Source organism: Nelusetta ayraudi, unplaced genomic scaffold (genome assembly GCF_046127955.1).
Source record: "Nelusetta ayraudi isolate G7.1 ecotype Tasmania unplaced genomic scaffold, CSIRO-AGI_Nayr_v1 ptg000087l, whole genome shotgun sequence".
Lineage (NCBI taxonomy): Eukaryota > Metazoa > Chordata > Actinopteri > Tetraodontiformes > Monacanthidae > Nelusetta > Nelusetta ayraudi.
Window position 1 is genome coordinate 395,001 of NW_027466137.1, and position 21,080 is coordinate 416,080.

The window sequence follows — 21,080 nt, forward strand, 5'->3', positions numbered from 1 at the left end:
AAAGGCATAATACACAGTTTGTATCTTTGAAAAACGTTTAAACACAAAAGTGACCCGCGTGTTTTTCCACTGGAAGCAGTAGAAAGTACACACATTTGTATACAAATGTAGGGAACCAATAGTAGCAGACAAAGAAACGCTGACGAGAAGCAGAGATGCCTAAAAAATCTACTCAAGCGCAGTGCCAACGTGTCAGACAAGCCAGGGCGCAGTAGCAGCAGTGGGCCAGCGGGGGGACCCCCTGAGCCTGCTGGCTCTGTCCTGTTAGCGGGGCTCGCTGCTGCCCCCTGCAGTCGCCCGTCTCTCTGTGGTCCTGCCGAGCTCCTTCACCTTCCCTCGCCTCCCCTGTCCAGGCACCAGCAGCGGCACCATGGCATGCTGGGACATGCGGTTCCAGCTGCCCATCTCCAACCACACCCACCCCACCCGAGCACGAATCAGACGCCTGCTCATGCACCCGCTCTACCAGTCGTCCATCATCGCAGGTCAGACCGACGGCCCTCAGCAAGGAGCTCCGCCCCCTTTCAGCCTGTCTGTCTGTGTCTGTCTGACTGACTGACTGACTATCTGTCTGTCTGTCTGTCTGTCTCTCGGTCTGTCTGTCTGCAGCGGTCCAGGGGAACAACGAGGTCTCTATGTGGGACATGGAGACTGGAGACAGGAAGTTCACCTTGTGGGCCAGTTCGGCTCCTCCACTGTCCGAGCTGCAGGTGTGTGTGTGTGTGTGTGTGTGTGTGTGTGTGTGTGTGTGTGTGTGTGTGTGTGTGTGTGTGTGTGTGCGTGTGTGTGTGTGTGTGTGTGTGTGTTACAGCTCTGGTGTCTCTCTTTTATTATTTAATCGCCCTATATCTTTTTAATGGAACTGTGTGTGTGTGTGTGTGTGTGTGTGTGTGTGTGTGTGTGTGTGTGTGTGTGTGTGTGTGTGTGTGTAGCCCTCCCCCCACAGTGTTCATGGTCTCTACTGCAGTCCTGCTGATGGGAACCCTCTGCTGCTGACGGCTGGATCTGACATGAGGATTAGGTCTGACACACACACACAGTGTCACTGTAACCCTGGCATTAGCAGTTAGCCTCTGACTGACTGGCTGTGGTTGCAGGTTCTGGGACCTGGCCTATCCCGAGAGGTCGTACATTGTGGCGGGCGGAGCCAACGACTCGCTGCACTGCCCCTCCGTCCTCTACAACAGGAAGATCATCGAGGGCACCGAGGTGGTGCAGGTACCCAAATCTCCCATATACCTGTACCTGTGTGTGTGTGTGTGTATCTGTGTGTGTGTGCTGACTGTAGTGTGTGTGTGTGTGTGTGTGTGTGTGTGTGTGTGTGCAGGAGATCCACAGTAAGCAGAAGTGTAACGTGGTGGACGACTCCCCTCGCCGCGGTCCAGAGTCGCTGCCGGTGGGTCACCACGACATCATCACCGACATCGCCACCTTCCAGACCACACAGGGCTTCATCGTCACCTCGTCCAGGGACGGCATCGTCAAGGTGTGGAAGTAGCCAGGAGCAGGAGCAGGAGCAGGAGCAGGAGGAGGCCAGCAGGGGGCCAGCAGGGGGCGCAACTCCAAACAACCCTGCATTCAATGAGGATCAGAATCCAGGCGACTTCAGCTCGTCTTTCTTTCTTTCTTTCTTTTTTTCTTTTTGTTTTTCGGCGGATCAAACAACTTTGTAGTTCTGCAAGAGTCCAAGTCAGAGTCCTGGTTCTGGTCCTGGTTCTGAACCACTACAACAGTCAACAGTCAATAAAGCTTCATCCGTCTGAGTTGTGTGGTTCTTTAATCTGAGTTGATGTGACTTGAAAGATGAAAAGAATCGTATTGGAGGTCCGTTTCAGACTCGTGAAACTTGATTGGCCACTTTGTGAGCTTCTGATTGGCTACTGCACCTACCTCGCCCTCCCCTGCTGCCACCCAATCAGAAGCAACTTGAGAATAACACAAAGAATTTGGGATTCTTGTTCAGGGGAATTTTATTATTTTTTTTGGCGGAGGGGGGGGCGGGGTCAAAGGAATAAAATAAGTCGTTTGTTAAACTGCAAGCTGCTAAAAAGCAACTGTTTTTAGTGGCGCTGCTTCTGGTTCTGCTTGAGCTGCTGTGACCGCCTGGACTTGGAGCCCTGAGGCATCGGAAGGAACTTGAGAACAACTGTGTTCATATCATTCATACACACATGCATGCATATTAAAAAGGCTTCATCGGCAGAATTAATCATGGAAAAAAAACAACAAACCAACAAGTGTTTAAAAGTGAAATATCCGTGAAACAACAAACAGCAAATCCAGTGTGCTGAGTTTGGCCACCCGTGCTAGCATGCTAAGCTAATGAGGTTGTTGTGGAAGAAACAAACCAACACCAAGACCAAAATCTTTTTTTTCTTTCTTCCCACCTTGGAATTTTATTTCAGAGAAAAGCACCTTTTGTCAGTTTGCAGAACGCAGAAAGGTTTCAGGACTCTGCTGCCCCCTGCAGGCCCTTCAGGATGGTTCAAACAGACACGCTGCAGCTCGGCCGTGCAGCCTCCACAGGAAGATCAGCATGTACAGTTTGTTTGAGGGTCTGTGGATGCCCACATTTGACGTCACAGATGGGGGGTCGCGACCCAGAAAACGTGGCTGGGTTCCAAAACCTTTTCCAACTCCAAAAAAATCCTTAATACCATTGAAAACAAACAAACAAACAAACAAACAACAAAACATGTCAATATTACAGAGGTGTGATGTGAACTCTGGAGCGGTCCAGGAGTTTTATCATCTGACTTTTTGCACCGCTAGATGGGCTAATTGTTGGCGTTAGCATTGACTCGGAAGCGTCCTGGATCTTCTGGAAACTCTGCTGCGTGGTCACTGAAGGTTCCAGCTGTGTGTGTGCCCGGCGCGCTCCCGCCGTGGCTCCCTCAGCGGCTCTTGGTCAGACACAGGTCCTCGCACTCGTGCTGCGTGGCGAAGCGGTTGTCGTTGCCGCCACAGCCGCCGAACCAGAAGCGCGAGCACTCGTTCTGCTCGGTGTCAAAGAACCACACCATGGTGTAGTTCTGGCAGCCGCCCTGGTCCTGGCGCAGGAAGCAGGCGTCTACAGGGAGACACACAACCCCGGTCACCGCTCTCACCCAGCGTCTGCTGCCCCCAGTGGTGGAGTCTCTCTATGCAGCTATATGCCGTATAACCCCTAGAAAAGTTCCCGAATTACCGTACAACTACAAAAAAAAATGCGCAAAGATACGTATCAATGTTTTTTTCTTCCTGAACACAACTTCCACTTTCCTGTTTAAAAATGTGATTAATCAATCAATCAATCAATTCATTTTAAGTTTAAGTGATTGGTGCGTTTTTGCACTCGACGGCTGAAACTTTATTTATTTTTTTTTATATTTTTTTTGTTAATTATTTAGTAATTTCTTACTAGCCTCGTGGAGTAAGCCAGACTCTACCACTGGGTCCACCTGCTGGTGGTACCAGGTTCTGCTCCTGCTTCTGGTTCTTACCTTTGGAGGCGAAGCTGGGCCGCTGCGGCTTCAGCAGGATGTTTGGATCTGTGGGAAACGGTCAGGAAGTGAGCATGCGCACACAGGAAGTGGCTACGATGAGCTAATAGTACCAAGACTGGTCAGTGGGGGGCGATGCTGCAAGCCAACGCAGCTGATTTCATACAGATTTCACAGGTCCGGTTTTCTCTCCGTTGCGCCCGATGACAGAATGGGGGAGGCTTTGATGAAATGGGGGGGGTGCTGCAGAGGTCACATGACTCTGTCTTACTGTGTAGGAGGTTAGCTAGCAGGAGGCTAGCGCTAGGGATGGAGGACGGTCACATGACGTCACACGCGAGATGGGTCGGGGGGGAGGTAACACGCGATGGGCGTGGCAGGACTTACTGTGCAGGCCGCCACACGTCTGCAAGCACTCATGCTCCGTGCTAAAGCGGTTAGCGTTGCCACCACAGCCGCCGAACCAGAAGGGGGCGCATGCACCGACGTCCCGCTCATAGAACCACATTTGGATGTAGTCGCCACAGGGCGCGCCGGCGTCAGACGCCAGCCAACACTGGGCTGCAAGCAGAACACACACACACACACAAGCAGAGAACACACACACACACACACACACAAGCAGAGAACACACACACACACACAAGCAGAGAACACACACAAGCTGAGAACACACACACGCACGCACAGAGACACAACGCATACATGCTAGGCAGCGGCCAATCAGAGCTCAGCTCCGCTTTCGGCCGCCGCCCAAGAGACATCATGCATCATCAAAGCACCACATATCCCATGATGCAACAGCAGCTTTGCGGGTTAGAGCTGGTTTCACAAAAGACTGCTTGTGACATCACAAAGGGATACTGATGGACTTCACACAGCGCCCACTGGAGGCGCTTTTCAGCATTGCGATGGTTTAAATGTGCGTGAGTGAGTGTGTAAGTGTGTGTGTGTGTGTGTGTGTGTGTGTGTGTGTGTGTGTGTGTGCGCGCGCGCGCGCTCACCCTCCCCCCTGCTGGTGGCCCCCTGCTGGCCTCCTGGTCTCAGGGTCTCCTTGAAGTCCACCTGCTGGGCCGTCTGCTCCTGGTAGCGCTCCAGTGGCTCCTCCAGGAAGAACGCCTCCTCCAGCTCCGCCTCCCCCTGACTGCACACGCCCAAGACAGACCAACCAACAGTCAGCGTCAGCCACCCACTTCCTGTCCAGCGGCCAATGGCCAAGCCGGTGGGTGTGTCTCTGCCGGTTACCCGTCAGGGAAGCGCTGCTGTCCTGCGTCGCGCTCGGCGGCGGCCAGCTGCTCACAGGTCCGTTTGAGGGAGGGGGGCGGGTAGGTGTTCATCCCCTCTGAAGCAGACCAGGGTCAAAGGTCACACAGGAACAGTAGATCGTAATGGAAAAATAACAATCAACATGTGCAACGTCGGGCGGCACGGTGGCGCAGTGGTCGGCTTGGAAGGTTGTGGGTTGGATTCTGGTTCTGGGGTCGTTCTGTGTGGAGTGTGCATGTTCTCCCTGTGTCTGCAGTGTGCAGTGTGTGTGTGTGTGTGTGTGTGTGTGTGTGTGTGTGTGTGTTTGTGTGAATGGTTGTGTCTCTCTGTGTCCCTGCTCCAGGGTGTCACCCTGCCTTCACCCAGTGCCAGACCCCCGAGAAGAAGCGGGCAGCCTTGTGTGAACGTGTGACCCCTGGGGTTTTAGGATGCTGCAGTTAAGTCCCTGTCCTGGTCCAAACGGCTGACTCGGCCCCCCTGGGGGCCAAATCGACCTCTGATTTGTGACTTGCGGTGGCGGCAGACTCACTGTTGAGGGCGCTGATGAAGCAGCGGAAGAAGCGTCGGCCGTAGCTCTGCTGGTCGGGGTTCAGGCGGCCCAGGTGCACCAGGTGCTGCTGCAGGGGGGCGCTGGCCAGCTGCTCCACCTCGGCCCGGTCATAGCGGTCACCCACTGTGGCCACGAACACCGTCACGCCCTCGCACTTGGCCCTCTGGGCCACGTGGCGCAGCTTGGCCCGGTCCTGGGTGGAGGTCTGGCTGCCCACCAGGGCCAGCACAACTTTCCTCTTGCGGGCCTGGCTGGCCTTCAGCAGCACCTGGTCCAGGGAGAACTCCAGGGTCTGGCCCAGCGCCGCCGAGCCGCCGTGCTGGCGCATGTGCGCCAGCAGGTGCTCCCTCATGGGCTCATGGCTCTGGAAGGTCTGAAGGTCGAACTCAGGCTTGGAGGTGTGGGTGCTGCCCTGCTGGACCAGAGCCACCCGGGCCTGGCTACCAGCCCGACGGGGCTGCTTGCTAACAGCAAGCTGATGCACCACTGAGCCCAGGAGCTGCTGGGCGCCGCCGTACTCGTCGGCCTGGACCTCCCTGGAGTCGTCCAACACCATCACCAGGTCCATGTCGGCATCCTGGGGTGCCTCGCTCACCTGGATGAAGGAGCAGAGCTCGGAGGGCCGGCAGGGGTCTGTAGGAGCACACACACCTTTAGGACGGGTTTCCACTGTGTGTGTGTGTGTGTGTGTGTGTGTGTGTGTGTGGGTGTGTGTGTGTACCGTAGCAGATGGCGCAGCTCCTGATCTTAGTCAGGTCAGCCTCCATGTCCCTCCCCAGGACCACGTACATGGAGTTTCCTGAGTCGTCTACCTGAAGGAACAGTTGAGAGGATGTGAAGCTGAAGACCAGACTGAGGACCAGACTGAAGACCAGACTGAGGACCAGACTGAGGACCAGACTGAGAACCAGACTGAAGACCAGACTGAGAACCAGACTGAGGACCAGACTGAGAACCAGACTGAACGTCAGACTTAAGTTCAGACTGGAGACCTGTCTTTCCAAGAGTTTAACTATGGTTGGGGTTTTTTCTTGTGACAACCCCCACCTGCATTGTGGTGGGCGGTGCCTCACCTCCAGTGCTCGACCAATGGCGGGGGTGTTCCTCAGGGAGATGACGGCGGGGACGATGTCCAGGCCGCGGTACTCCATGGTGGCAGTGAGGACGTCCGGCACGTCCAGGGTGGGTCCGCCGGCCAGGAACACGGCCACCTTCCTCACGAGCGCCCCCGCCCTCACCCGCTTGAACACGTGGTTGCCAACGAAGCGCATGGCGCCACCCAGGTACCGGCGGTCGGTGGTGCGCTCCAGGGCGATGTTCCTCACCAAGTCCAGCAGCTGCGCCTTGCGCCGGTAGTCCTGGAAGCGGACCAGGTACTTGGTGTGGTCGTTGTAGGCCACCACGGCCACCCGGGCACCCCGGGGACAGTTGCTCTCCGCCACGTCCACCTGGTCCAGGAGGTGCAGCAGCACCGAGCGCTGCCGCTCAAAGGCGGCCGGGTTCACGTCCACCGACATGTCCAGGCCGAAGACCAGCTCGGTGGGGAGGGCGGGGCACTCGGAGTGACCTGCGGGGTGGAGGAGGGGTCGACAGGGTCACACCTGGTCCAGGGGAACCCCAGAACCACCTGAGGAAACTCAAACTTTGGGCAAACGCTTTGACTGGTGGAGCCACAGCGGGCTGTAAACTGTGCCAGAGGGGGGTAGCGGAGCAGCAGCAGATGGATGCAGCGTTGTGGTGAGGAAACATCTATCGTGGGATATCACGGAGAAAACATGTTGCTGTGATGTCAATGGAAAAAGGAGCAAAGCAAAGTTGCAACCAAATCAGTGTCTTTGAAGCCCCACCAGGGTGTTGAGCTCTTAGAACCACCCAGAACCATCCAGAACCATCCAGAACCACCCCCTGGACCACCAGGGTGTTGAGCTCTTTATTGACATGACTCTGAAAAGAGATGCAGCTGTTTGATGACTGACTGACTATTAATGTCACGTCTACAAGTTTGTTGGGTTGGATGAAAAAGCTTAACGGGCTGCATATGGCCCACGGGCCACAGTTTGCCCACCCCTGTGCTACGAGCTGCTCCAGCTGATGGGATTTAGTGGAGCAAAGTGGGAACTACACTACCCAGCATCCCTTGTTTCCACCTTACCTCTCGATTGGTCGGTTTAGGAGGTTATAATAAAAAAAAGTAGCCATGACCCAGAACCAGAACCAGAAACCAAAGGACTCCTGGTCCCGGTCCAGCTGTCCCTGTGTGGAACCCCGGTGTGGAACGTACCGATGGAGCAGGCTGCAAGAAGGGAGGGGGGGGGGGAGAAAGTGGGTTAGGAGGAGGAGGTCAGAGGTCAGAGGTCAGAGGTCAATGTGGAGATGCTCACCGCAGTTTTCCCGGATGTAGGTGATTAGCTGACAGTCCTGAGTGACGGAGGAGAAAAGAAGGCAGGCGTCAGTCAGCGTGACATTACCGCACGGCCAGTTGGGCGTGGTTCCGAGGGAGACTCACCGACATGGGTCTGCCACCAGGGGGCCCTCGGTGCCCCTGAGAGGAGGAGCGGGAGGTGGGGGAGGAGGTTAGAGAGGAGGAGGAGGAGGAGGAAATTTGTTAAATTGGCTATCAGCCCGTGGAAAAAAGGTTCAAGTTGAAACTGAAATCTACGGAGCCCCAGAGTGGCCATTCCAGGAAAAATACATTAAACAATTGCTAATTTGTGGCCACCAAATACTAATTTGTGCTAATTCGTACGAATTAGCACAAATTAGCATTTGTTTAATTTATTTTTTCTGGAATGGCCACTCTGGGGCTCCGTAGAAATCAGAAGGCTGCGGGGTTAATTTACATTTTATTTATTTTGATGAGTTTCTTTTATTTTTTGAAATTTGATCTTGCATGTGTGCAATATGAAGTTCTCCATTGTCTACGTATGAAGCTTTGCTTTGACCCATACAGGTGCCACCCAGAAGATGAGAACATCCTGAACCGGGTTGCAGTAGTTCTGCTAAAATTCAGCTTAAAAGGTGAATAACGTGACATATTATATAAAGCAATAATATGCAAATCAATGTATTTCCAGTTTCGATTTCTTTGGGTTTTGCTGATCAGGTCTTGCAGCTTTAAAAAAAAGTTTTAATGAGCTGAAAATCTCAATGAGCAAAGTGAAGGTGAAGGAGGTCAGTCACCACGTGTCCCGCGTGTCCTGGCTCTCCTGGGTTGCCGTCTTCCCCGGGCCGGCCCGACGCGCCCTGAGTGGGTGGGATCACACAGTGGCACGGTTTGTTAGCGCTGCGGCTACCGGTCCCACAGGAAACAGGAAGTGGGAAGCGGCGCGGTGGGCGGGGCGATACTTTCTTCCCCAGGAGGGAACGGGGAAAACCACAGCCCAAACCCATTTGACCGGTTGCTGCAAAGCCTCCCGCTCCTACCTCGAGTGCGCCACCTTTTGGTGGCTGCAGGATGACCATTGATTATCTGTGCTATGTTTCCCTCCTCTAGTGAACTTCTAATGTTGTCCCTGTTTGATGGTTTTTACTTTTACTGCTCGGTCAATCATGTGTGCTTTACAAGAAGAAGAGACGTTACAGAGACCAATAAAAAGAGTTGGGGGCGTGGTTATACCCGTTTCCTTCTGGGGAAATAATTCTTGCGTAGGGGTTGTGGGGGGTTGCTTACCCTGCGGCCCTGGTTGCCCTTGGCTCCCGGGTCTCCCTTGGACCCCTGCAGGCCGTCCTCGCCCTGAAGGCAGCAGAAGACAGGCGGTGAGGCTCCGCCCACCAGCAGCAGGATAAACAGCAACGCCGCTATCTCTGACACGCTTGTCAAGTATGTGCAACAGAAACATCCCCCACACTGCTGAGGCCCCGCCAGGGCAGGCGGGCGGGGGGCCACGCCCCCTTGATGACATCACACTCCCTAGAGAAGGAGGTGGTCCTACTGTAGGTGCCGGCCACTCACCAGCAGGCCGGGGTATCCGGGGAAACCAGGATCGCCCTGCAACACGAGGAGAGGAGCAGTCAGAGCGGTGGCGGCCAGCTGATCTCCCAGCATGCACTGCTGCTGACCTCAGTTAGCCTAGCACAGGCAGCGCTCTCTTCTACTAGAGCACGTGTTTAGTCATCCAAATGCCGAGTCATGGTAACGCAGCCGTTTAAGGCCCAGTGGCTCTTCCTGAACAGGCTATTGTCCATATGCTAATTTTAGCATTTAGCATTGAAGCATTAGCTTCGCAAAAACTTGTGGGAAAAAGACAAATAATTTCAGATCCTCTGTAACTTTTCTGTAACATTTCCATCAGAAGAGAAAACAGTCATTACAATTAGTGTTATTTTCTGCAAACGACAAGCTAACCTTAGCATGAGCATATGAAACGAGCTCGGGTCAGCGTCAGCGCCCCCCTTGCTGAGCTCTACTTCCATGTTTAAAGTTGCAATATTGACTGATGGACGTCAACACTGACGGGCGCTTCAGGTTGTTTGCCTACCTTGACACCTTTGGGTCCTTGGGGTCCGTAGCCGTCTCTGCCATCCTGACCCTGGAAGCCAGCAGGAAGCTCAGCACACACACGACACCAACAACATGGCAGTGACGTGTGCACAACGTTACCGGCATGCCGATTGGTCCTCGAGGGCCTGGAGCTCCTTGCCCGCCCGGCTCTCCTGGTTGGCCCTTCAGGAGGCGACAACGGACACGATTGGCTCGGACAAGTCATCCTCCACCCCACCTGATTCATTCTACTTCCTGTTTCCAGAGGTTCTTCCCTCATGTGATTGGATGCCATGTGGTGATGATATCACATACCTTCTGTCCGTTGGAGCCTCGCCGTCCGTTGGTTCCTGGAGGACCAGCCAGTCCCGGCGGGCCCTGCAGGTGGAGGCAACAGCTGGTTGGATCCCAACATCCTTCACATCATTGCCATGAAAACACAGCAGCAGCAACAGCAGCAGACGTAGAGCAGAAAGTCATGAGAGCAGCTGGAAGGTTTCCCGGAGGAGGAGAAGAAGAAGAAAAGAAGAAGAAGAAGAAGAAGAAGAAGAAGAAGCATCTCTTCATCTTCAGTTCCTGACAGGGCCGAGACCTTCGTCCAGATTTCGTCTCAAGGAAAAGGTGGGAGGTGATCCAGGATGACTTATTGTACGTTGCAGCGTCGTAAGTCATCGGGATCCGGCTCGAACCAGAACTGAGTAGGAGGCCTGGAGACGAGGCCGTGATGTCATTGACCTCGGCAGCCAATGACTGATCGCTGTGATCACAGCCAATAAAAACGACTTTTCCACAAGAGAGAGATTTTCTCAGAGTCGCGCGCGCGCACACACACACAGGGAGGGGGGGTTGTCAGTTGAGTGATGAGGCTCCACTGGGGTGTTTTTCCAGAGATTCACCGAGCAAATCCAACAAAAACCTCCCAACTGTTTGGATATTTGTGATTTTAATAAAGTGTCAGAGACAGGAAGTGGAGGGACTGGAGCAGACTAAACCGTCAGTGCTTAACCCCGCCCATGATGATTGTGGGTGGAGTCATCAAGAGCTACGAGGGGAAAGGTCGGGGGTGTCTTGAATGTTTTGAACTTACCTGAGATCCTGGAAGACCGGTCATCCCCGGGGGGCCTGGTGCACCTCTGGCCCCTCGAATGCCCTGCAGGGGGAGCACACGAGCCGTGAGCAGGGAGGGAGGACTCGGCCCACCTGGGCTGACCCCCAGGGTCACAACTCACCTGTGGACCTGAAGCACCGAGGATCCCTGGGAGCCCTGGAGACCCTTCTGGACCTGGGCTGCCCTGGACACACACAAACACACGCACACACACACACACATGGCTTAGTGGTGTTGCGTAGCTGCCCAGGTGTTGTGTCTCTCTTGGAGTTGCCGTCCAACCTTTGGCCCCGGCGATCCTCGTCTCCCGTCTGGACCCTGAACACCACAAACATCAGAACCTTCAGAGATTTACGTCTTCACTGCATCCAATCAGACGCTGTGTAGTTTAGTTTTCTAAAAATGTTTACGTGCTCCCCAAACGTGTTCAATTTTTTACCGGGTTTCCGTTTTCTCCGTCCACGCCGGGTCGTCCATCCGGTCCTGGCAGCCCCTGCGGTCAAGGGTCAAGGGTCAGCTGACATGTTGTCACAGTGACAAAGAGAAGAACTGCGTCAGTCAGTTTTACCGGTAATCCTGGGTTGCCGGCCTCCCCCTTGGGTCCTGCAACCGGGTTCTGGGTGCCGGGTTCTCCCTGTGGGTGAAAACAGAGCCTGAGCTCAGAATAGCTGCTCCACCGCTCCGAAGCTTCCAGCTGTTCAGGTCCTTGAACCAGTGGGGCCGAGGCCTCGTGTGTCTGGTTCTGGTTCCAGAAGAACTGGTCGATGTGTGATGTCACACGTTGCTTTAAACAGTGTCTCCTTGGGAGGATGTCTAATGAGGCCGTGCACCTGTGAGAGGAGAACCGAGCTCGCTCGGAACCAACACGAAGTCCCCAACAGAAGCAGTCTGAGAGCCAATGGGCTTTGAATACGCCTCACTCTGTTTTGGTTCCAGACTGAAATATTTGATCCGTGTGTCAGTCTGTTGGCTCTGACCACAGCTGGCTATGGTCTCCAGCTGGGCTCAACCTCCAACCATTTTAAATAGAAAAATGACTCCGCAGAAATTCAGCAGAACTGCACAATCAACAACTTGGTTCCTGGTTTATCTCCAGTCCAATGCTGATCTTCTCCAGGATCTGGTCCTGGTCCTGGTCCTGGTTCTGCCTCCTGGTCTGGCTCTGGGTCCAGTTCAGGATCTTCTTCTGCTGGACCACCTGCTGCTCCTCCAGGTTGTTTCCGGGATGAATTGGGAAAAGAGTCAACTTGAGCTCCGTCACTCACCGGATCTCCTCGCAGTCCTCGCTGTCCTTTAGGCCCAACCTCCCCTCTGATTCCCGGGGTGCCCTGGGGACAGCACAGTGTTGAGGCTGCCGGTCAAACGGCCACAGGTCAAAGGTCAAGTGCCACAGAGAGGTGCGAGTGTGAGGATGATTACGGGATTCCCGGGGTGTCCTCTCGCTGCTTGACTCCCATCATGTCCGGTTTCGCCCTGCGGACGGACGGACGGACAAATTTCCAAACAAAGGTCACGACCTCGACGGGAAGGTGAGGTGCATCGCGTCGCACTGAAGGTCGTCCTACCTGCTCTCCGTCCACTCCGTCCAGGCCGTCCTCGCCATCCTCGCCCTGCAACAAACCGTCCCAGGGTCACCGCAGGTCACATGACCAAACTCCACCCCACCCCGCCAAAAACCAACTCCTGGCAGAGTCACTCACCCTGTTGCCACGGAGACCTCTGGATCCCTGCCGACACACACCAGTGACGCATCAATAACAACACCTGAGAATCATCAGCATAAGTAATGAGCGGGCGGTGCCAAGTCCTACCTTCAGACCTCGGAGCCCGGAGCAGCCCTGGATGCCCTGGGGTCCGCTGGGTCCGGGTAGGCCACGCTCGCCCTGCAAGAAGCACAGTGAGTGCACGCAGTGGAAGTGGAGCCACCTGCTGGTTGGCTGCAAGTGCCCACACGTAGCTTCTAAAAAAACTTTGACAGTCAAAGTATCGAAGCTCCTTCAGTCGTCTTATGCAGCCAATGAATGAGTGAGTGGGTGAACGAGTGGATGAGTGACAGGTGACTGAGTGAATGAGTGAGTGGGAGGGAGGGGCTACTCACGGCCACGCCCTCGTCTCCGGGGAAGCCTGGGTAACCCTTCTGTCCGGTCACGCCCTGTTTTCAGGAGACACAAAAACACAATCAGACACTCACAAGGTACCACAGGGCAACTCTGGGCAAGGGGTCAGAGGTCAGAGGGCTAAAAAACAGAGGAAGCTACATCTCTCCTCAGCCTCAAGGGCGCCCCACAACCACAGCCCAGAGACCAGACTCCACCTGGTGTGTGTGTGTGTGTGTGTGTGTGTGTGTGTGTGTGTGTGTGTGTGTGTGTGTCTGTTCCAGTCACCTTCAGCCCCCCGGGACCCCTGGAGCCGCGGACCCCCTCGTGTCCTGAACACTTGCAGGTGATGTTGCAGCACTCGCGGTCGGACACAGCGTCCTGAGGAGGAAGAGGAGGAAGGGGAGGGGGAGGGGGAGCAGGAGGACGGGGAGGAGGAGGAGCAGGAGGAGGACGGAACACAGAATCTGGATTAACAGCAATAAAACACACTGTTCCTGCTCCAGGAACGTGGAGCTGCAATTCCTCAAATTCCAAATCCCTCAGTCCGAAACCTGAACCCAGAAACTGTGACTTCTTGTCTTGTTGTGAACGGAACCATTGCTAGAAACTCTTGACTCTCACAATCTGTTTGAGGATGTTGCCGCCGAGACTTGGCATCCCGACGCTGAGCGGAAGCTTGTAGCCGAACCCTCGGCCGAACTCCACCATCTGCAGCTGGCTCGGCTCACGGGCCCCATCCAGGGCCACGGTCAGCAGAGCACTGACCCCTGCAGGAAAACACACACACGCAAAACGCACCGGTATATTAGGCTACTGAGCCACGGGATGGAGGCTGAATTCTAAATAGGAGAGACGTGCTTTGCGTTTTCTCACCAGACTGACGCAGCCGGTCCGATTCCTCCTCCAATCTCATCACGTCTTCGTCAAGTCCGTCTGAGAAGATCACCAGAACCTGTTGGGACGAGGAACCGCTGGCGTTAATTCAGTGCGGTTCACCCACAAACGGTCGCAACAGCCTCAAGTGGCTCTTCTTCTAAAACGTTGCCTATTGCAAATACGAGTGGTCCTCAGAGGGTCTCCTGAGAAGGTAGATTGAAGAAATGCTGAATTGTTTGAATTTAAGTGACATTCTTGTTTAACATACAAAAATGTAGTTTACAAAGCAATTGGTTGGTGTTTCGATCATGAAGATGTAGAATAGATACCTTCACGCCAGCTCTGGACTGGGTCCTGAACTTCTCCTCAAAGGATTTCAGCATTGCAGTGTTGAAGTAGGTGGGCTCTCTGACAGTGGTGGTCATGACCTTCGTGAGCACCTCCGGGCTGTGCGCTTTAAACTTGAAGTCGTCTATGGTGTCTCCATTACGACTCAAAACCCTGTAGGAAATGTTGGGTTTGAAGACCTCGTCTCCGAAGCAGCACAGGCCTTTCACTGTGGAGATGTCGCGGACAATGTCTGGGAGGAGATCCCGGAGTCTGTCGTGGCCGCTGACCAACGTCTCCCCGATGGCTCCGCTTCGTCTGGAAATGTCGAATCCCATCGCAATGTCGATGCTGCAGCCTGGAGTAAAAGGAACCATTTCAACACATGTAACAGGGGTACGCAGGTGAAGATGTGGAACAAAGAGAAGATCCATGTGTTTGTCTAACCTGGTGACGTTTGGGGCTCAGGCTTGGACTTGCATATTGTGTCGATGACCTTTAGCTTGATTTCCTCCAAGTCGTTAAAGTTCTGCACAGTGAACATCCTCTTCGGAGTGCCGGCTATCTGGAGGAGCTCCAGCATACTGATGTCTCCGATGCCGATGACAAACACCTCCACTTGCATGCTCCTCAGAATGTGGGCTTCCTCCTCCACCGCATCTTCAGATTTGCCATCTGTGATCAGCACCAGATTCTGGGAGATACCTTCGGCCTTGCGACCTCCATGCGCCGCCGCAAAATATTTGCGTATGGATTTCAGGGCCAGTCCAATGTTGGTGCCGCCTTTTCGCTGATCCAAACCCTGAATGTGGCTGACAATGGCCTCCCTGTCGGAGAACCCATCGAGGAAGAACCTGTGCTGGAAGTTAACACTAAACTTGGCGAGTCCAACCCGCACAAAGTCTTTGGCCACGTTGAAGCTGTTGACGAGGTCTATGGTGAAATTCTTCATGGTCATGTAGTCATCTGGGTTTTGTTGACCAATGCTGCCGGACTCATCGAGGAGGAAGACCAGGTCGGCCTTCTGCTTTTCACAAACTGCAAAAATCAAAGAAAAGCACCAGTGATGTCACTTTGACCTGGACAATCTCCAGCCTCAGTCATCTCTGGGTTTACTTGTGTTTATTGTTCTCTGACACAACCATAAAGTATGACATCAGGAGATGGAGCGCACTCCTATTCAGTGGCTGATGATCCATCAGAAATGACCTGACCCAGCACCACAAACAACAATCCACTGTTCCGCTCTGCTCAGTGTTGCACTCCTCGAGACATTTCTGAAGGATTGTGCTCGAATACATCCAACATCTGTTGACCGAAACTATTCTATATTTGTGTTTTTGGCTAAAATGGTGAATGGACTGCACTTACGTAGCATCTTCACAGTACCGCAAAGCGCTTTGCAAAGGCCACTCATTCACCCACTCACACACAAAGTCCAGCTAGTCATTGGGGACTCTCTAAACCTCCATCTTTCGTGAACTGGGAGAGCATTAGTGGCATCAACATCTGGAGAGGCCGGCAACATACCTGGTTTGGTGTAGTTGCAGAGGACGCCTGAAATGTTCCTGTGCAGATGGTCCAAGGCGTTGAAGTTGTTGACGTAGAAAACTTTAGACTCGTCACCGCCGGCGATCACCTTCAGCTCCTCCTTGTTGGCTTTCAGAATTCCAATTGAAAAGACATTGATTCCTTTGTCACGCAGTGCTGCCGCTGCCTCCGGCAAGTCAGCTGGGGTGGTAGCTGCACCGTCTGTGATCAGCATCAGAATCTGGGGCACCCCGAGAGTGGCACGACCCCCATTCATCTCGTTAAAGAATGGTAAAGAAAATTCCAGAGCCCTTGCAGTCTCTGTGTTTCCGTGTGGTTTAGTCAGTGTTCTAATTGCCTGAAAAATGTCTGTCTTTGAGCTGTATTGGTCCAAAGGAAAAATCATCCTGGGGTTGTCAGTGTAGATAATGAACCCGAAGCGAGTGAGGTCCTTTCCCACTGTGGTTTTGTTTACTATGGCTTCCATGAACTTGATCATGTTCGCCCATGCTCCTGTGATTTTGTCGATACTTGTGGATGCGTCCACTAAGAAAATGATGTCAGCTATCTCGGTGTTTTTGCAATCTGGTTGGAAGGGAAGAGGAGCAATGAGAAGCAAGCACTTGAAAAACATCATAAAAGTCAACTGGATGGGACTGAGTCCTCCTACCTCTCTTGGGGTCACAGATATCCAAGGACACCTTGCTCTCCAAGTCTTTCAGGCCATCAAAGTTCCTCTCGGTGAACATCCTGTCTGGCGAGCCGCTGATTTCCAGCAGCTGGGTGCTGTTGGCATCCTCCACCCCGATGGCATAGACCAGCACACCTTTGCTCCTCAATTTCAGCGCTGGGATCTTGACCTGGTCCTGGGACTCACCGTCTGTTATTACCACCAACCTCCTCGTCACGTCAGGACGCCCCCCCCTGTCTGCATCAAAGTATTGTGACACCTCGTCGATGGCCATCCCAGTGAGTGTGCCTCCACCGATCTGCTGCAAGTTGTCGATGGCACGGATCAAATCGTCCTTGGTGTAGTGGGCGTTCAGGCGGAACTCCATCTGTCGGCTCGTGCTGTACTGCATGACGCCAATGTGGACCTCATTCTGGCCGACAGCAGACTTACCAACCACTGCTTTCATAAAGTCTTTCATTTTGTGGTAGTCTGGTTGCTCTATGCTCCCGGAGCTGTCAATCAGGAAGAGGAGGTCGCCTCGCTGGTCTTTGCAAACTATGGAGAGAAGCGCAGAGAGTCAGTGTGGAGCTCCGTCTGTCTCGGGAAACCCACTTTTTGAGTCCTTTAAGTTGTGGATCACAGGCCGCAGACTTGAACCTCACATTTGGACAAATTGTTCACAGCCCAAAGTGGCGTCAGTCTGTGGGCGCCATTTTTGAGATGCCAACAGCCGAGACCAAAATACAAAACCATGGCTAAGACATGATCTGAGATGTTGACTTTTGGAACCACTCTCCCCCACCCCCTGCCAGCTAGCAAGATTCACATACATATTTCAAAGGGCTGACTGTTGCGGCTAACTCAAACAAACATTGTCAAGACGTGTAAGAATGGGCATCTATCTTGCATCTTGCCTTACCGTCTTCGGAGCAGATATCGATGATGATGTCATCCTTAATGGGCCTGAGGGCATCAAAATCGTTGACGAAGAAGGTCCTCTTTTTGCTGCCGGCAATGTCGTTGAGCTCGGCCTCGTCCGCGTTCTTCACCCCGATGGCGTAGATGTTTACGCCCTGATCCCTCAGCTTTGTCGCCGGAGCTTTGACCTGGTCGGAGGACTTCCCGTCCGTGATGACTACCAGGAACTCACGGGCTTTCCCGCCGCGGCTGGCCGCCGCCCTGTCAAAGTACTTAGTCATGAAGTCAAGGGCTTTTCCCGTCTTGGTCCCGCCCCCAATCTGTTCGATGTCCAAAATGGCTTCTTCCAACGAACTTGCGTTCGTGTGGACTGTGAGGTCGAATTCCATGATTGGGTCGTCAGCGTATTTTGCAACCCCGATTCGGACGTGTTGTGGGCCGATGCGGAAGGTGTTCAGGAACTCAATGATGAACTTCTTCATGTCATAAAAGTCAGAAGGATAGATACTCCCAGAGTGATCAATCAGGAAGAAGATGTCGGCTTCGTCCGTCTGGGCACAGCCTGGAAAAAACAACAACAAAGTAAATCATCAATCGTTGATCGTACTCACGCAACTTCTTCTATTCTAAACTCGCTTCAACTCTCACAACCAAGTGTAGCAAGGGTTAAAATGAGGAAACTGCTTTTGCAATCTTGAATCAGATGTTTGGCCTCTCATTCTAAGGGCTTCTCCACTTCTGATATCTTTAATATAACAAAACCATTGCAGAGGCCTCAGCGTAAACCTTCTACACCAGAGTTGGGAAGTAGCAAGAGACAAAAAGTATAAATACTTCTGGTTCTGCGGTTGACTGTGAAAACCAGCGGGTTCACCTGCTTTGGAGTCGCTGTCGCTGACGGACACGGCCCGCTGTATGATGTTCTGGCACAGCATCCTCTGCAAGCTCATCTCCAGGGTCTTCAGCTTCGGGAAGCTGTCCACAATAAATGTGTGCTTGTTGGTGGGGTGAGACGCCAGCTGCCTCAGCTCACCCTTGTCTGCGTCTTTCACCCCAACCGCATAGACTGTCACCCCTGCCCGTCGCAGGTCAGCCGCCGCTGTGCTCACGTTGTCTTGGGATTTTCCATCTGTGATCACCACCGCCACCTGCTGGACAGCTCTGTCTTTCCGACTTCCATTTTGGCTGATGAAGAGCTTTTGCCGTGCATAGTCCAGGGCCAGGCCTGTGTTTGTCCCGCCGCCACGGTAGGGCAGGATGTTGATGAAACTCAACAGCTCGCTCTTGTCGTCAAAGGTGTTCAGGTAAACTTGTGACTGTGGCTCGTCATTGTAGGTCACGATACCGACCCGCACTCTGTTCGTTCCAATCTCCATCCCGTTGACTAGTGAGTGCAGGAAGCTGCGCACCAGCTGGAAGTTTGGAGTCCCGATGCTTCCTGACTCGTCCACGATGAACACAATGTCAGCCACGTTGGCTCCTTTGCATTCTGGGGCAGAGGTACAAGATGGTAACAGTAAGTGAACTATTTCAAAACTATTACTGGTTACAGTTTGGTTGTGCTCCAGTTAAAAATGAAAAAATAACTATAGCACTGAGTAGCAAAGCTGCTCATCAAGATCTCTGACCTCTGGTCAGTTCAGTCCATATTATTCTGACACAACTTACTCTTTTTCTCCAAATCATTTCATTAATAGCAAAAAAACACAGTTTTACTTTTTCGCCAGTACATGTCAGAACCTGCATTTTCTTACTTTTACTCGAGTTAAGGAGGTGAATCAGTCCTTTTACTTATCAATGCTTTTACCACAAGTGTCCGAACTAAGTACAAATGTGAATGATGAATGTGAATACTTTTGCCACCTGTGACACAATTGGAAGACACAGTTCACTTTAAAATGTGCAGTGAAGTGCAGAGGATATGAGTAAGGAACAAAAATCTCACCACTTTTTGCTTCTTTTTGGACCTCCTGTTTTTCAAAGATGGGCCTGAGGATCTGCACGCTGTTGGAAATGGATGGGTACCACTGACCCTGCGAGGCTACCGTACTCATGCTCTGCAGCGAAGCACCAACACCCATCCCGATCACTGTCACGCCGGTCGACTTGATGCGACGCGCCTCCCTCTGGACGTAATCATCAGACTCTTTGCCGCTGAAGACAATCAAGTACTGCCGGTGGCCCTGGTCCGCCCGGCCTCCCGCCTCACTGGTGAAGAAATACTTGGAGGCGTGCTGCAGCGCAAAGCCCAGGTTCCGAGGTTCGGTGGACGGAATTCTGCGCTGGCGGAAACGCTTGATGGCGGCCTGGATGTCCCCTTTGCTCTGGTAGGTGGTGAGGTTGAACTCCGACTTGACATCCCTCCCGTACTGGGCCAAGCCGACATGGTGGGCGTTAGCCGCAATATTCATCTGGTTGAACAGTCGGGTGAGGACGCTCCGGACCTGCTGGAACTCTGGCTGGGAGACGCCACTGTCCACCAAGAAGAAAATGTCGGCAAACTTCTCCGCCAGCGCTAAAAGGAAAGCAGAAGGAAAGACGGAATCAGTCTGTTGCTGCGATAAGATCGCTTTCACACCAAGTTCTCTCCTTCTGCATTTTAAACACAACCTCCAGTCTTCCTGCGCTATCGTTGTGTGTTGTTGGTGTCTTGGAGGCAGTGATTCCCAAATTTCTCTCTTAACAAGCCCAAGTTTCCAAAAATTGGATCGTGGTTAATGTGGAACACATGGACTGAGGCAATTAAACCCCCGTGGCCCAGTTCCCACTGTAGAATAACTGTTATAAAAGTCTGTTGTGAAGCATATCTTGGCCATTGGCGCTGCTGTAAATAATCCCCTTACAGACTCCAAAACTTTCACAACTCAAAATGCTTTCAACTGTGAGATTAACGTCTTACATTGACAACTATTCTCTGCAGATTTAGTAGGGTTGTGATGCTAATCCCACAGGATTGTCGTTAGTATGATATATGTAACTGGAAGTGTGATCAATTTATCGCACACTGTCGACTGCTGACTCCAAACTACGGCCCGCGGCCCACATCCGGCCCGCGGCGTGTCTCTGTCCGGCCCGCGTGAAGGCAGTCATTAATCACACACTGTCTCAGAGTGTATTATTGCCCATCATGCTGTGCAGTTACCTTGACCCTGGTCCTCTATGGAGATGCACACACGGGGCAGCAGACTGTCCGTCAGCCCACTCAGCGCTTGGAAGTTGTCAATGGTCAAGCGGAAACGGTCCAGAGGGCGGTTGGCAATGGACTCCAGCTCCTCCAGATTGGCGCTGCCCACGCCGATGGCGAAAACAATGATGCCCTGTTGTCTCAGGCTCTGTGCTGGCACCTTCACATCATCAGCAGAGTCGCCATCTGTGAGGACCACGACGATCTGAGGCACTCGTTCGCCCGCTCGGCTGCCTGCCTGTTCAGTGAAGAACTCTGTGCGGGTGAAGTTTATGGCTTTGCCCGTCTCAGTGCGCCCGGTCCTGTAAGGAAAGCTGTTCAGCTCAGCCAACAGGGACGTCTTGTCCATGTGGTCTTTGAGCAGGAACTCCCGGTGTGGCTCGTCGCTGTACTGTGCCAAGCCCACCCGGACTTTGTCGGAGCCGATGTCAAGGCCGGAGACGATGCTCCGGAGGAACTGCCGGACCTCCGCAAAGTTCTCGATGCCAATGCTGGAGGAGCCATCGACCAGGAAGACCACGTCCGCCTTGGTGGCTTTGACACATTCTGGACAGGAGGGGCGGGAAAAAACAAAATCAGCATTTGAA

The 21,080-nt window shown here is 53.2% G+C and overlaps 2 protein-coding genes across 5 annotated transcripts in view; one reads left to right on the forward strand and one right to left on the reverse strand.

Annotated features, from left to right (window-relative positions):
- Window positions 1-1,760, forward strand: part of pik3r4 (phosphoinositide-3-kinase, regulatory subunit 4) — a 13,955-nt gene extending 12,195 nt beyond the window's left edge. For both annotated transcript variants that reach the window (XM_076045808.1, XM_076045809.1), the window contains exons 16-20: window positions 354-485; window positions 610-710; window positions 933-1,021; window positions 1,098-1,218; window positions 1,328-1,760. In XM_076045808.1, coding sequence (XP_075901923.1) covers window positions 354-485; window positions 610-710; window positions 933-1,021; window positions 1,098-1,218; window positions 1,328-1,498 — 614 coding nt within the window. In that variant the 3' untranslated portion in view covers window positions 1,499-1,760. The remainder of the gene's footprint in view (window positions 1-353; window positions 486-609; window positions 711-932; window positions 1,022-1,097; window positions 1,219-1,327) is intronic.
- A 608-nt stretch (window positions 1,761-2,368) lies between these two features.
- The window catches only part of col6a4a (collagen, type VI, alpha 4a), a 28,168-nt gene continuing 9,456 nt past the window's right edge, over window positions 2,369-21,080 (reverse strand). For 2 of the 3 annotated variants that reach the window (XM_076045739.1, XM_076045741.1), the window contains 39 exons: window positions 20,452-21,039; window positions 19,255-19,824; window positions 18,184-18,798; window positions 17,311-17,871; window positions 16,389-16,946; window positions 15,719-16,303; window positions 14,636-15,226; window positions 14,191-14,546; window positions 13,859-13,937; window positions 13,607-13,752; window positions 13,271-13,363; window positions 12,985-13,038; window positions 12,698-12,769; window positions 12,587-12,613; window positions 12,452-12,496; window positions 12,306-12,359; window positions 12,152-12,214; window positions 11,455-11,520; window positions 11,326-11,379; window positions 11,169-11,204; window positions 11,008-11,070; window positions 10,866-10,928; window positions 10,094-10,156; window positions 9,899-9,961; window positions 9,777-9,827; window positions 9,251-9,286; window positions 8,969-9,031; window positions 8,479-8,541; window positions 7,805-7,840; window positions 7,680-7,716; window positions 7,580-7,591; window positions 6,372-6,865; window positions 6,020-6,110; window positions 5,278-5,931; window positions 4,728-4,824; window positions 4,487-4,626; window positions 3,870-4,043; window positions 3,483-3,530; window positions 2,369-3,070 (listed from right to left, as the gene is read on the reverse strand). In XM_076045739.1, the coding sequence (XP_075901854.1) occupies window positions 2,895-3,070; window positions 3,483-3,530; window positions 3,870-4,043; window positions 4,487-4,626; window positions 4,728-4,824; window positions 5,278-5,931; window positions 6,020-6,110; window positions 6,372-6,865; window positions 7,580-7,591; window positions 7,680-7,716; window positions 7,805-7,840; window positions 8,479-8,541; window positions 8,969-9,031; window positions 9,251-9,286; window positions 9,777-9,827; window positions 9,899-9,961; window positions 10,094-10,156; window positions 10,866-10,928; window positions 11,008-11,070; window positions 11,169-11,204; window positions 11,326-11,379; window positions 11,455-11,520; window positions 12,152-12,214; window positions 12,306-12,359; window positions 12,452-12,496; window positions 12,587-12,613; window positions 12,698-12,769; window positions 12,985-13,038; window positions 13,271-13,363; window positions 13,607-13,752; window positions 13,859-13,937; window positions 14,191-14,546; window positions 14,636-15,226; window positions 15,719-16,303; window positions 16,389-16,946; window positions 17,311-17,871; window positions 18,184-18,798; window positions 19,255-19,824; window positions 20,452-21,039 (7,637 nt within the window). In that variant the 3' untranslated portion in view covers window positions 2,369-2,894. The remainder of the gene's footprint in view (window positions 3,071-3,482; window positions 3,531-3,869; window positions 4,044-4,486; window positions 4,627-4,727; window positions 4,825-5,277; window positions 5,932-6,019; window positions 6,111-6,371; window positions 6,866-7,579; window positions 7,592-7,679; window positions 7,717-7,804; window positions 7,841-8,478; window positions 8,542-8,968; window positions 9,032-9,250; window positions 9,287-9,776; window positions 9,828-9,898; window positions 9,962-10,093; window positions 10,157-10,865; window positions 10,929-11,007; window positions 11,071-11,168; window positions 11,205-11,325; window positions 11,380-11,454; window positions 11,521-12,151; window positions 12,215-12,305; window positions 12,360-12,451; window positions 12,497-12,586; window positions 12,614-12,697; window positions 12,770-12,984; window positions 13,039-13,270; window positions 13,364-13,606; window positions 13,753-13,858; window positions 13,938-14,190; window positions 14,547-14,635; window positions 15,227-15,718; window positions 16,304-16,388; window positions 16,947-17,310; window positions 17,872-18,183; window positions 18,799-19,254; window positions 19,825-20,451; window positions 21,040-21,080) is intronic. The other variant, XM_076045740.1, reaches the window with a different exon arrangement.